General features: G+C 38.1%; 1 protein-coding gene across 9 annotated transcripts in view; it reads left to right on the forward strand.

Annotated features, from left to right (window-relative positions):
• piezo2 (piezo-type mechanosensitive ion channel component 2) overlaps nucleotides 1-13,414 on the forward strand; it is a 223,941-nt gene extending 210,527 nt beyond the window's left edge. For all 9 annotated transcript variants that reach the window (XM_012965359.3, XM_012965362.3, XM_012965361.3 and 6 more), the window contains 8 exons: nucleotides 1,201-1,348; nucleotides 2,821-3,009; nucleotides 4,823-4,915; nucleotides 7,522-7,691; nucleotides 8,292-8,411; nucleotides 9,914-9,993; nucleotides 10,316-10,493; nucleotides 11,381-13,414. In XM_012965359.3, coding sequence (XP_012820813.2) covers nucleotides 1,201-1,348; nucleotides 2,821-3,009; nucleotides 4,823-4,915; nucleotides 7,522-7,691; nucleotides 8,292-8,411; nucleotides 9,914-9,993; nucleotides 10,316-10,493; nucleotides 11,381-11,633 — 1,231 coding nt within the window. In that variant the 3' untranslated portion in view covers nucleotides 11,634-13,414. The remainder of the gene's footprint in view (nucleotides 1-1,200; nucleotides 1,349-2,820; nucleotides 3,010-4,822; nucleotides 4,916-7,521; nucleotides 7,692-8,291; nucleotides 8,412-9,913; nucleotides 9,994-10,315; nucleotides 10,494-11,380) is intronic.
• Nucleotides 13,415-13,772: the final 358 nt, after the last annotated feature.

Raw genomic sequence — 13,772 nt, forward strand, 5'->3', positions numbered from 1 at the left:
AATGCTGTGTTTCTTTTCACAGAGAACTCAGAACAGTGTCACAGTGAGTGTCAAATTTATTATTGACCTTTCTGATAAAGCTTACATGGTTTTAAAGGAACAGTAACACCAAAAAATGAAAGAGCTTTAAAGTAATAAAAATATAATGCACTGTTGCCCTGCACTGGTAAAACTGGTGTGTTTGCTACAGTAACACTAGTATAATTTATATAATAAGCTGCTGTGTAGCCATGGGGGCAGCCATTCAAGCTGTAAAAAAAGGAGAAAAGGTTCAGGTTACATAGCAGATAACAGATAAGCTCTGTAGAATACAATAGTGTTTTATCTGTTATCTGCTATGTGCCTGTGCCTTTTCTCCTTTGAATGGCTGTCTCCATGGCTACACAGCAGCTTATTTATATAAATTATAGTAGACTTTCTGAAGTAAACACACAACTTTTACCAGTGCAGGGCAGCAGCACATTATATTTTAGTTACTTTTATACACTTTCATTTTTTGGTGTTACTGTTCCTTTAACCTTTCCCCCTCCTTTAAGGTTAGACGCAGAGGGTGATTTATTAAGTATCCATATCTGCAGCAATAATATATTTACTGCTCAGTGAAATATTACTAATGTATATTAATTCAACAGTTAAATTTGTCACTGGAGCACTTCATTCCAGCACAGACACTAGCTAGTGAATCCTTTCTTTCAGTATTGCTACTAAGCAACACTGAGCACAACCACCTCATATTTAACCGAGACACAGTAGGGCAATTTCGGACACAATTGTCTTGTTTTTTTCCCCATATTGTAGAGGTTTTATCCTAGAATTCAATTATTGATTTATCAAAAGAGTTGCACCTGACTCATTTGAGGCAGATGTGTCAAATTTAACACAGTTTTGCTCATACTTCATGGTAAATCAGACACGATTGCAAAATGCCAAAACAGGATGATCTATTTGTCCCCTGATAGGTACATTACACAAGTTATAAGAAACATTAGGAAAGTTAGAAACATAACACATCAGTTTAGCCAGAATTTGATGTATAGATTTAAAATGTCTAAATAATAAATAAATAAAAATGAATAATGCCTAAAACATGAATGTGAAATAACTTAAATTGTTTGAGGCTTGCAGAGGTTTGATGATTATATTTAGAGCTGGAGACTGAGCGTGCCTCCCCTGACACTCATGTTTGATCTCTTGTTTCAGCTTTCGCCTCGTTCCATTTCTTACGGAGCTGCGAGCTGTTATGGACTGGGTATGGACTGACACCACTCTCAGTCTTTCCAGCTGGATCTGTGTAGAGGACATTTATGCACATATATTTATACTAAAATGCTGGCGGGAGTCAGAAAAGGTACAGAACCAACTTTAAATACACTGACCTGAATTATTAGAGATGTTTTATTAGTAATTGCTATAAACTTTCAGTCAGATTTCCCCAGATTTACAGATACCCAAGCATTTCTAAATGTTCTGACAAAGAGGTTGAATGTTTGCATATCACATATTGAACTGACTAAGGAACATCTATCACAGGGCAGCCATTTTTCAGGAAGCCATTTTGTTTATTTATGATGTTCACTTAAAATGATGGGCCTGGAGTTGTGAGTGATTGTTGGCTTCTTTTATAAAAGCTTCTTTCAATGTATTTTTGCACTGAAAAATAAACTCTATCAAATGTTTAAAGGAGTAGTTCAGGAGTAGCTAACTTTGGAATGTTATGGAATGTCCTATTTTTAGCAACATTTCAGCTAGTCTTTATTTTTTATCATTTTTGTATAATTGGCTTTCTTCTGCGTCTTTCCAGCTTTTTAAATAAGAGACACTGACCGTAGCTGCAAAAATCCTATTGTGCTGTGAAACTACATTTTACTGCCATTGCTACTTTTTAATAATGATATCATTATTCTATTCCGGCCCACTCCTTTTCATCATCTAGTTTTTCATTTAAACCACTGCCTGGTTGCTAGGGTAGGGAAACAAAGTGGAAAATATCAACCAGATCGCAAAACTAGAATCCCAATCTAGAGAGCAGCTGAGCAAAAGTTGAGTGTTGCTAAATTTGTGTTTGAGTTTGAGGAGCCATTAACCTGGAATATTATAAAATGTATGTATTTATGCCTGGCATATCTTACTGTTGTATGATAGAATGAGTATAATGTTAACAAATCATGGCACATTGTCCATTTTATCCTTTGCAGGATGTTATACCAATTTTCCTGCTCTGTGCAGGTGGGGATGAGGCTCTATTTATAACAAGAAAAAAACATTTTCAGTTGGCCCTCTGGGATAAAATCAACAACCCAGAACTGTTAACATATCTGACTTCATTCTGACAGATTACTATTTTCATCCCTAAACTGCTTTTATGGACGTGGTGATTTCTTGAAATTGGTCCTGCAAGATTTCTTTCTAATGTATTCTTGCCATTCCTGGCCCATAGATTTGCATCTTCTTAACTTAAATCTGAGGCTCTCTGCACCTCTAGGCTAATAGTCTCCAAGTTTCCCTGCAGTTTGTGTTTAGTGTTTGTATTATCCGTGCCTTGTTTTAACTCAGGTCAGTGCAGCATTTATATGACGCCTTTACTTAAAAACAACAACAGTCCCCGGCCTCACATATTTAGCTTTCTTTGTCGTGTTTCAAATGTATAAACCACCCATGACAGAAAAAAACACAAGGATCAAGCAAGTTATTACACACAGTATATAAAAATACATGGTATACATGTACATAGCTATACTAAAATAATAATGTTCTGCCCTCAATATCTTTTAATGGTGCATTTTCATTGTCCATTAACTGTAGATTTCTCTTTATTTGCAGAGATATCCCCAGCCACGAGGCCAAAAGAAGAAAAAGGTTGTGAAATACGGAATGGGTGGAATGATAATAGTTCTGCTGATTTGTATCGTGTGGTTTCCTTTGCTCTTCATGTCCTTGATTAAATCAGTTGCTGGGGTCACTAACAAGCCCCTAGATGTGTCCATTACAATAACCCTTGGAGGTTATCAGGTAAGATAATATAAGGTTCAGTTTTAGGCTGATGGCTCATGGGGTGATTAGTAACCTGTGGTTAAACCTCTGCTACCATGGGCAACTCCTTGAAACACCTTCCCACCAGCAACAAAGTGAATCACCTGTGGAAAGACATGGAGAGACATACACAATGCTTAATTTTTCCAAAGTTGCAAAGTAATGCGTATGCCTTTCCATCAGTGATTTACTTTATTGCTAATGTAAAGACATTTCAGGGAGCGGTAGCTGAGCAGAAGGTGGTGTGCCTGTTTATTGCACTTTGCACACTGCCTCAGAGGTCGTTAATGAATTTTATAAGAGACCTATGCCCCCAGAATGAATACTTAATTAACAGATAGTTGATATTTTAAGCAACCTACTAAATAATCTTACCAAACTGGAATATACATATCAGTTAATATTGCCCTTTACATCTTGTCCCCTGAGCCACCATTTTGTGATTGTCTGTTTGCCCCCTCAGAGATCACCTGACCAGAAACAATGCAGCTCTAACTGTAACAGGAAGAAATGAGGGAGTAAAAAACAGAACTTTGTCCATTCATTTGCTCATGTGACTTAATATGATCCCAGGGGGCAGCCCTTAGTGTACCCAATAGGAGTACCCAATACCCAACACTACTGAAAAAATATATTTATATGAAAATGGTTTATTATAGATGAAGCAGGGTTTTACATATGAGCTGTTTTATGCAGACCTTCATTGTTCAGGGGTATATTTTTCCTTTAATCTTACTGCCTAACATCTTTCTTGAGTTAATAGCCAGCCCTGTCCTTACAGCATGCCATACACCTTCTTGTTAGAGATGTAGCGAACTGTTCGCTGGCGAACTAATTTGCGCGAACATTGGGTGTTCGCGAACGCGGAAATTTGCAAACTTTAGGCGATGTTCGCCATTTTGGGTTCGCCGCGTTTTTTTTTGCGCCGCATTTTTTCGCCTCGGTTTTTTTCGCCGCGTTTTTCCGCTTCGGTTTTTCGCCTTTGCGTATACATAGGAATAGCTTGCGGTTTTTTTTTGGCGTTATTTTTTGGCGGTTTTTTTGGCGTTATTTTTTTGCGGTTTTTTTTGCGGTTTTTTTACAAAGTATTTTTCAGAGAAATTTTTGCTTGATCCCCCTCCTGCATGCCACTGTCCAGGTCGTGGCACCCTTTAAACAACTTTAAAATCAGTTTTCTGGCCAGAAATCTAGGTTTTAAAGTTCGCCTTCCCATTGAAGTCTATGGGGTTCGCAAAGTTCGCGAATATTCGCGAGTTTTGCCGAAAGTCCGCGAACGGGTCCGCGAACATTTTTGGCGATGTTCGCTACATCCCTACTTCTTGTTTCCCACCTCCTGTACCTTCCAAATACAGCTCTGCCTACAGAGTTGCAGTTTACTCACACCACCATTGGTGCTTGCTAGTGATATGTAGGCCATTTCAAGCATTCCCCCACTAGGCTATGTCAAATCACAAAGGTTATCGGGGTCTAATTTAGAAGCATTTGATTGGTAAATGAGCTCCATTATGTATTTATTCATTTTATTATATCTGCAAACAGCCACATCAAATAGCCTCAATAGCATTCACACACCTTCACCCTAAAAATAAATTGCTCTCAGGTTAAGCCAATATATTGTCATGCCCAGACCAGACTTGCCAGCTTATGTTATTATGTTAAATTCCTCCAACATTTTGCTAGGAGATTTGAGTTTTTGTTGGCTGCAAATGTCTTATAAACTATTTAATCTGCTCTTAACTATTAAGAGTTTATAATGTCATACATTAACAGCAATACAATTTCTTGTTTTTAGCCTATTTTTACCATGAGTGCACAACAAAATCAGCTGCAAGGCTTGAATGACAATGAATTTAAGCATTTACATAATATATATAAAGGCAATACAGTAAGTCAACCTCCTCTTGTACTATATTGATTGTGCATTTTTATATGATAAACTCATACAATGAGTAAGGTCTTATCTCATTTGTAAGGTTTTATTTTAAAATATTTTCTTAAAACAAAATGTTTTCTCAGTATTTAAGTTATACTTCCCTGCAAAACCAGGTCATGTTGTTCCTGATTTATTTAGCATATACACACCAATTTCAGTTACTCTATTATGCTAATTCAAAATATAAAGAATATTTCTGCATGTCTACTGCATTGCATACAGAGTAAACAAAGTTTTGGCCACTGTCTTCACTGTACGTATATCTACTGCATTGGCTTCATGGGTAAACATTAAATAAACCCAATAGGATTGTGTTGCCTCCGGTATGGATTCATGCAGCTTAGTTACCATCAAGTACAAGGTGCTGTTTTATTATTACAGAGAAAATAAAATAATTTGTTTAAAATGAACTCTATGGAAGATGTTCTTCCTGTACTTCACAACTTTCAACTATTTTAAGATTTTTTATGAACTTTGTTTCCTGTACTTTAAAAAGTACTGTTTTTTTTTTTACTATTTGCATTCTATTGCATTGTTTGCTTAGAATATATACAGTTGTACGCAGTACAGGCCTTGGGGGATAGCGGGACTATTCCTGGCACTTTGCCCTTACATTTCCAGGTTCTGCTTTTGTTGTCATTTATTCCAAGCAGTTTGAAAGATAGGAAAGAGTTAGTTTAGAAGTCTCAGTTTCGATAGGGTCAGGGAAATGAAGCCACGTTTATTGCCACAGATAAGCAGGAGATTCCAGGGAGGTTGCTACTTATATAGGGCTGCCATCTGGGGCTTCTTAGGGACAGTTTGCACAGGGTCAAAGAGTCAAAGCAACTATATACTGGAATCTGGTCATTGCACAAAGAGGTTTGTGTATACACTCTGTCTGTCTGAGCCTCTGTGCTGTCCTCTGCCATCTGTCTGTATCCTATACATTGGGGCCCATTTACTTACTCACGAACGGGCCGAATGCGTCTGATTGTGTTTTTTTCGTAATGATCGGTATTTTGCGATTTTTTCGGAAAATTATCGCGACTTTTTCGTTACCAATACGATTTTTGCGGAAAAACGCGAGTTTTTCGTAGCCATTCCGAAAGTTGCGATTTTTTCGTAGCGTTAAAACTTGCGCAAAAAGTTGCGATTTTTTCGTAGTGTTAAAACTTGCACAAAACGTTGCGCCTTTTAAGTTTTAACGCTACGAAAAAAGCGCAACTTTTCGCGCAAGTTTTAACGCTACGAAAAAATCGCAACTTTCGGAATGGCTACGAAAAACTCGCGTTTTTTCGCACAAATCGTATTGGTAACGAAAAAGTCGCGATCATGTCCGAAAAGTCGTAAAGGCGCCGAAAAAATCGCAAAAAATACGAAAAAATCGCAAAACGTTCGTTTCCAATCCGAATTTTTTCCATTTGGACTCGGATTCGACCCATAGTAAATGTGCCCCATTGTGTAGCAATATCACAACAAATAGATCTCACAGGAGAGCACTGGTGCAGGCATAGAATAGTAGAACACTACTTGCTGTGACATCCCTGCATATTAAATATTTCCCATAGACTTCAGTGAATTGGCATTTAGTGGGCAAATTAAATAAACAGGGTTTTCTCAGCAATAAAAAAGGTTTTTGGGCTCTGGCTGATGGGCCCTTGACCTCAGATTCTTTGGTGCCACAGTCCCATACTGTTTCTAAGTATGGTCTTGATAGTGATTGCTTTCTAATCAGCGCTCTTAAGGGTTTATCTCATTTAAGACATACATCCATTAACAAGAAGGGGAGCCATTTGGTTGGTTAACTTGGGGAGACACATCAGAAACATTTACTTATGCCTTAATGATTAATTAATTGGTGTATATGTGCATGCAGGACAGCTGTAAAGAGAATTCCTAGAGCTTAAGTTAAATATAGAAAAAGCCATCTCTTTTGGGTTGCTGCCAGCCACAATATACTCATTAGTATGTATTTCTAAACTTATGCTTGGACACCATTTATTTCTATGTGAGCTCTTAATGAGCTGTTAGAGACATTCTGAATGAAGCATCATGGTATGATCATTTTAGGATGAAAATGTGTTCCTGTGTTGTCACAGTTTTTTTTCTTACATGGCAAACAGTGACAAATTTTTTTACCAGGCATGGGTTCACTGCAAAATTCCGCAATTCGACAATGGCAATTTTTTTTGCATGTTTGCAATTTAGAATATCAGGCACAGGGATTTGTCCAGAAAAAACACATTCTGAAGCCTAGCAGTTTTATACTAAAGGTTATTATAAAACACAAAACAATGGGTCACCCATCTGTAGGATAATTAAACACATTTCCTCACGAGGCTGCGCTGTTCCAGGGAAGCATACTCTATACAACTACATACAGTCTACTTTATACAAATCACAAGGCTTGGCACAATATTCACCAATTGCAATTTAGTTCATAAAGCCTTTCTGTAACTACTGTTTAGCATTAAGCCTTATTTTATTTCTTTTGACCTCGACTTCCAAACTTAAGAGCATTACAGAAAAATGCAAACCTTAAAGGGTTCTCTTAAGACAAAAATGCTGTTTTCTAGCCTGCCATGCAGTTTCTGGAATCCTATATGCAGGAAGACATCACCATAGCAGGACTGGAAGGCAATTCCAACTCTCTGTGGACCATCAGCCCTCCGAGCAGGACAATGATGATAGAAAGACTTATCCAGGAACCTGACTTCACAGCGGTCATTTCTTGGTCCATTCGAAGGTACATTATTTCTTCCCTGTTTTACAATTTGCCAAACTCTTTTTCATACAGACCTATCTTCCATGTTTCTGCTAACTAGATATATGAGGTCAAGTATGTTGAGCTTCTAACCATGCCTTCCCTATTCCTTATCCCTTATCTAAAGCATCAGGTTGTAGATTAGCAATGCCAAATGCAGACCACCAGGACACTGGAATTCACATGTTGCGTTAAATCCTTATGCCTGAATTAACCATGTACAGTCATTTTAACCTGGTGGGTAAGGTTTCCATCCTCAACAAGTGGCTACAGGCTGCTTTTCTCCCTCTCTCTTTCTCTTCTGCTTATTCACTTCTTTTGATTTTATTAGGTTGACATGTTATTTATTTTTTCAACTGCTCAAAGGCTAGAAACTATTTCTCTTAGTGCTTTATAGATCTATATGTAGAAGGTGAGATCAAACCAATATTTGTTTCTGCCTGTCTTGTTATCAAGCCAGTACATTTATATATGCAGATGCATATATAATGATCCTATAACTGATTAAAGCATACATTTAAAGCACCAATTTCTACAGCTTCTCACTTATCAGTTCAATTCCTTTCATTTGCTTCTCTTTAGAAATGTGAGTCTTGGAGCTAAGGCAGAGGTAACAGGTGAAAAATATACAATATCACTGGCAGGTCAAACTCGGAGGGAACTTGCGGATATGATGAATAGTTCATCTCCCAATAAGACAGTGTAAGTCTAAATGCCTCATGTATTCATTTTTATGCATTTCATGTATTGTAATGTAGTAAATTACTTGTTTACAAAAAAAACAATCACAAAATAGTTATTAATAACATCTACACAATAAACTAATATTGTATTCTGAAATGACGGAAGTCTTAGATGTAAAATATTTGAATGACATTGGCTACTCTTGATCATACATTCTCTACAGAAAATGTACGGTCTATGGTACTGCAGGTATCAAAACATGAGTTGTAACTGTATTAACAATTCTAAAGGCCAATTCTAAAAGCCTACACAGGGTGTACCAGGGCCAGACTGGGGACAGGCTTGCTTCCATATGGCTGGACAGTGTCTGGCAGTGCTGTCTGCTAGTGATATGTGAAATAGGTATGTATGTGTTGCCTAGCAATGGCACGCGGCTTGTGCACTTTACGGATGATGGGTGTGTATGACATCCACCAATACAGGATAAACCCCCCTCCACCTGGAGTTGGGGTTGTTCAGTGCCGACGATGATTAAATATTGCTACCTGAGGGGGCACCGTCCATACAAATATGGTCAGTACATGGTTGCCTTTTCATTTAATGGCTGATTCAGTCTATTGCTCTTTTATCTTTTTTCCATACTTTTATTTTGCTGTTGCACTGTTTTTATGTTTAAAGCTGTTCTTTCTTGGTAGCCTGGATTTTTTCAGGCAATTTCAGATGTTATAGCAGGTAGGCAGGTATTGTTTACATGTGAGAGTGAGTCTCTGGTTGGGGGAGGGAGTGCTCTGTTCTTCACTCCAGATGTAGTCCATATATATATATATATATATATAATATGATAAAGGTCCTGTAAGTGCTGGTACATTTTTTTAGATCACAAACTTTGTTTCGTGTGTGCCATTTACACTACATTATAGATATATATATATATATACAATCCAAAGGTTTTCAGCACACCAACAGACCGAATGACCTGGGTGCTACCAAATTATGCAAGGTTATCCAAAAAATCAGGAAAAAACAGGTGCACTCCAGGAACCTTTAAAAATTAAAATCAAGATTCTTTATTTAAGTAATTTTAAAAATGTATCAGGCCAACGTTTCGGTCTCCTTCGAAGACCATTGTCAAGACCCACTCCCATGTGGGTGTTATAGAGCTGCTCGGAACATTGGGGGCCCGCAGAACTCAAAGAGCATTCAGACATAAACATTCTAATCATCATAGTGCATTCTTACAAAGAATGGAATGCTTTAGTGCCCTGAATACTGAGGTGTTACATTCGCTCCAGGCAGGTGGGAGGTAGCAAAACTGGAAACTGTTTGGGATGATTTTTAAACCAGACCTTCTTAATGTACTTGCATAGATTAAGGCTGGAGAGAGAGCCTGTAAACCTAGAGCTACCAGCATCCAACTGAAGCTGGAGTCACAGAGAGACACAGGTTGCTCATCTCTAGGGTGTGTGTTTTGTCTTCTGTAAGATATATGCTTACAAATATTTTTTCTTCTTGTTTTCCAGGGAACTGATAAAGATATACCCATTGTGTTTAAAAGCACCAAGTGATGTTACTGCAAAACCCATCCTTCAGCTTCTTAAGAGTAAGTCTTTTATGCTGAACTTTGTTATTCATAGCACAGGAAAAACAACATGCAACCATTAGTACATTCATACACACATATGAAAAATGGCTTTTGTCTGAAACAAGTGGGTCCATCACTTCAACAGAGATACATTGCAGCCACAAAGCAATGCTGTTAGCTACAGGTTTTACTGGACTTTGGCAGTAGCAGTTGGTGGAGCACACAGCTCCACAAAGTCAGCATCTATAGCTTCAGCCTATTAGGCTTAGCCAAGGCACATATATTGATATATACTGTATGTACTGCACAATCATACATTCCTGATTTATCCTTCTAACAGATCAAGAGTTTGTGAATATTAGCGTTTTACTAAGAAAAGAAAACACATCAGAAGGGGTTCGAGAATGGTGGGTAGTGAATCAAAGCCATAAAGAGTTCATTAAGAAGGATGGCCTGGAACTATGGGTTTTCAGTGACAAAGTCAGTCCTCCAAGTCTTGGATTCTTGGCAGGCTATGGGTAAGTAGAATATTTGTCAGTGCTAGAATATCAAAAATGGTGTTTGCTACGCTTTAAAAAAGGATACTTAGATAGGATTGATAAAAGATTCACTGTGAGGGTTAAATAAATGCTAGAGCTAGTACTTGTGTGTTGGGGAATTAATGCTCAGTGCAAGTCTAGAGTGCAACATTTGTGGGCACAAAGCAGCCCTGTCCTTACCACTTTGAGTAGGGCAGGCAGTAAGAAGAGGACTCGTATATACTATGTTCTTGCTGATGCTCCCTCACTTGTGTGTCTGAATGGAATGGTAGATATTAACGTGCTCTTGTAGGCTGCCCCTCATAAATACAGTGCTGCTGAATGCACAGGTCAGAGCACAAAAACCCGTGTCTCTGGGAACTCATGGTACGGACACCATGCACTGAAACCTGCCCCCACCAATTGTAAATGAGCCCTTTTATGGGATGTGTTTTGGGATGTGTTTTGCCTAGAAAGTGTTGTAGCTAGAAGTTACAGGGTCACAGAACTCAATATTTTTAAGCCCATTATTACTATTAAAAGAAAAGGAATAGGAAAAGTGAAAGGCTACCAGCATTGCCCTATATATTTCATTTTTTAACTGTGTGAGTGTTTCTTTACAGTAGCAAAGGTCTGTGTGGCTTCAGCAGTTGTTACTAGAGCCTCAGTCCTCTTGGAGTCTAATAGGGAGTTGTCTTTCAGAAAAATTGAGATGGGGGGATTAGAATATTTGCTTAAACAGTAGCTTCAAAACAGTCACAACAAAACATCATTATAAATAGGTTTCCTTAATTTTATATTGGACTGAGAAGGGCCTTGCATTATAACTGCAGAGAAAACTATGGTTATTGTTACTGGCTAATGTATGGCTATATTTGTCCTTACAGAATAATGGGACTATATGCCTCTGTAGTTCTCGTAATAGGAAAGTTTGTGCGTGAGTTTTTCAGCGGAATTTCGCACTCCATCATGTTTGAGGAGCTTCCCAACGTTGACCGTATACTGAAGCTGTGCACAGACATTTTCCTTGTGAGAGAGACTGGAGAGTTGGAACTGGAGGAAGACCTGTATGCCAAATTAATATTTTTGTACCGCTCCCCAGAAACTATGATCAAATGGACAAGAGAGAAAGATAAATGATGTCCAATGAATTCAGTTAACTTCATCTGAATGTTTGAAAAGCACAATAGCCTCCGAGCTCATATGAGAGCCTGGAACCTTACAATGAAGTAGATATTTTATCTCCCACCAGAGCCCAGTAAGGGGATACTGTGGGCTTCATGTTGCCTCTGGAACTAGAGAAAGAAACGGCAAAAGGCAGGAGTCCGAAACTATAAAGTTTCTCTAGAAAAGATGACAAATTCACCCAGAAGCAACCTGCCGCTACGGAATGTCCTGTGAGGGGAAAACCGAATTTGAATAGACTTCTTATTTGCTTCTTTGGAAATGACATCACTTGGAATGTGCAATACTCTGCATTACAGGGTCCGAAAACCTTTCCGGCACAAAACGATGAGAAGTTTCCTTTGTGATGAGACTTGTTGCCTCAAAGGGGTGAAAGTGACTGGACCTGCTCTGTGACAAGCAGATAATTTATGCATTGCTGCCTCTGTGGGCACACACACAATTGAAACACACAAAAAGACGACAATCTTGTTAACTGCCTTATTTTGTTTTTGTACAGTCCAAAAAGTTCCTTCAATTATGATTAACTTTTTCTCAGGAAAATCAATTCATCATAAAGCATTGAGCGAGAGAATGAGAAAGGGAACCCTTCAGGCCCCTTCCATGAGTATAGCTTTCAATTGGATACCCGATTGTCAAATTGTATCTGAGCAGGTTAAAATGCATGTCCTCGTATGTCCCTTTTCCTGCATTTCTAGGAATTGGCATTTTGCTTCCTGTTTTTTTAACTGTACAAAATAATGTTTACAAGAATATCCTTAACATTTTTACTACACTAAAACAGCTTTCTAGGTTCCTCATTATTGAACATCATTAATCACCTGTCAGAGACAAGGCCTTTCTTAATTTATTACTGTTAGAGGTGATTTAGGTTGTTCATAAAATAAAAACACACATTGTAGCATGACATTTTGGATTGCAAAGCTCAACGGCAGAGAGAATGATAGGCAGGGTTAGGGTTTGCTTGAAGGGCTTACTGTTTTAGTTCTAAATCAGTGATGGCTGCCAATAAAGAATTCTGTGAGTATTTCTCCTATGCCTTCCCTCCTTGCATTAGAGTTGCAGAAACCAAATGTTTTTTCCTTTGCAACCTTCTTTACCAACTAAAATGATGCACAGCCAACAAATATTTCCCTTTTACATTCCTACATTCTTACAGCAAGGGCTACTTAAAAGAATGCATTTGTTTGCAGACCACAGGGGAAGATATCCTTTCCAGAAACAGGGAATTGGTCCATTCCGACTCCCATTCTAAGAAAAACACTGTACCGTGTGAGCATTTGCTGAATGAACTCGAGAGCTGACGTTTCGTTAGTGCACACCTATAAGATCCAGAATGCTTAGGACAATGTTATTTTGCACTGAAACAAAGGAATCTTACCTAAAAGCCTACTATTTTCAGTGGCAATATCCCTATGTTGCTAATTGATAAATATATTGCAGATGTCTTTAACCACTAAATTTAAGCCATGCCGGTTACAATGTTGTAATCCTGTGCTGCTTTCCTAAAACCCTTCTTTCTTTCTGTACTTGAAAATGACATTAAAACCTGTTTTCATTCCTGATCTCCTAATTGCATGATACACAGCAGGTGTTATGGGTCCGATAACTGCTGTAAGGTTTTATTGACAATGGATGAAGTTTGTAGAATAATATCTACGTAACATGAGACATTTACAATGGCTGCTTTTTTTCTTACAACGAAACCATTTTAAAATAAATTTTTTTTCACAATCTGGCTATTTGTCATAAATAAGAAATCAACAGACATGGATTGCGCCCATTTGGGGATGGTTGTTCCTGGCAGACACACTGTGTACACCTGCCTCACTGGGTCCCATGGGTGAGGGCATTACGGTCATTTTATAACCATTTGCACATGAACTGGATAACAGAAAACTGAAGGGACCGAATATTTTGTGTGGTTTAAAAAATCTTTCACAATGGGTTTTGCTTAGAAAGGCAATAAATTGTTTCTCTCTTGCTTTTGGGTATCACACTAAGGGTTTCTTTTTCCTCCCTACAACCTACATCAATAAAGCTCTTACACATGTGAGATCAGAGCTCAGCATTGTAAAATTCACCCACTCTCTA

This window comes from Xenopus tropicalis, chromosome 6 (assembly GCF_000004195.4).
Source record: "Xenopus tropicalis strain Nigerian chromosome 6, UCB_Xtro_10.0, whole genome shotgun sequence".
Taxonomy (NCBI): Eukaryota; Metazoa; Chordata; class Amphibia; order Anura; family Pipidae; genus Xenopus; species Xenopus tropicalis.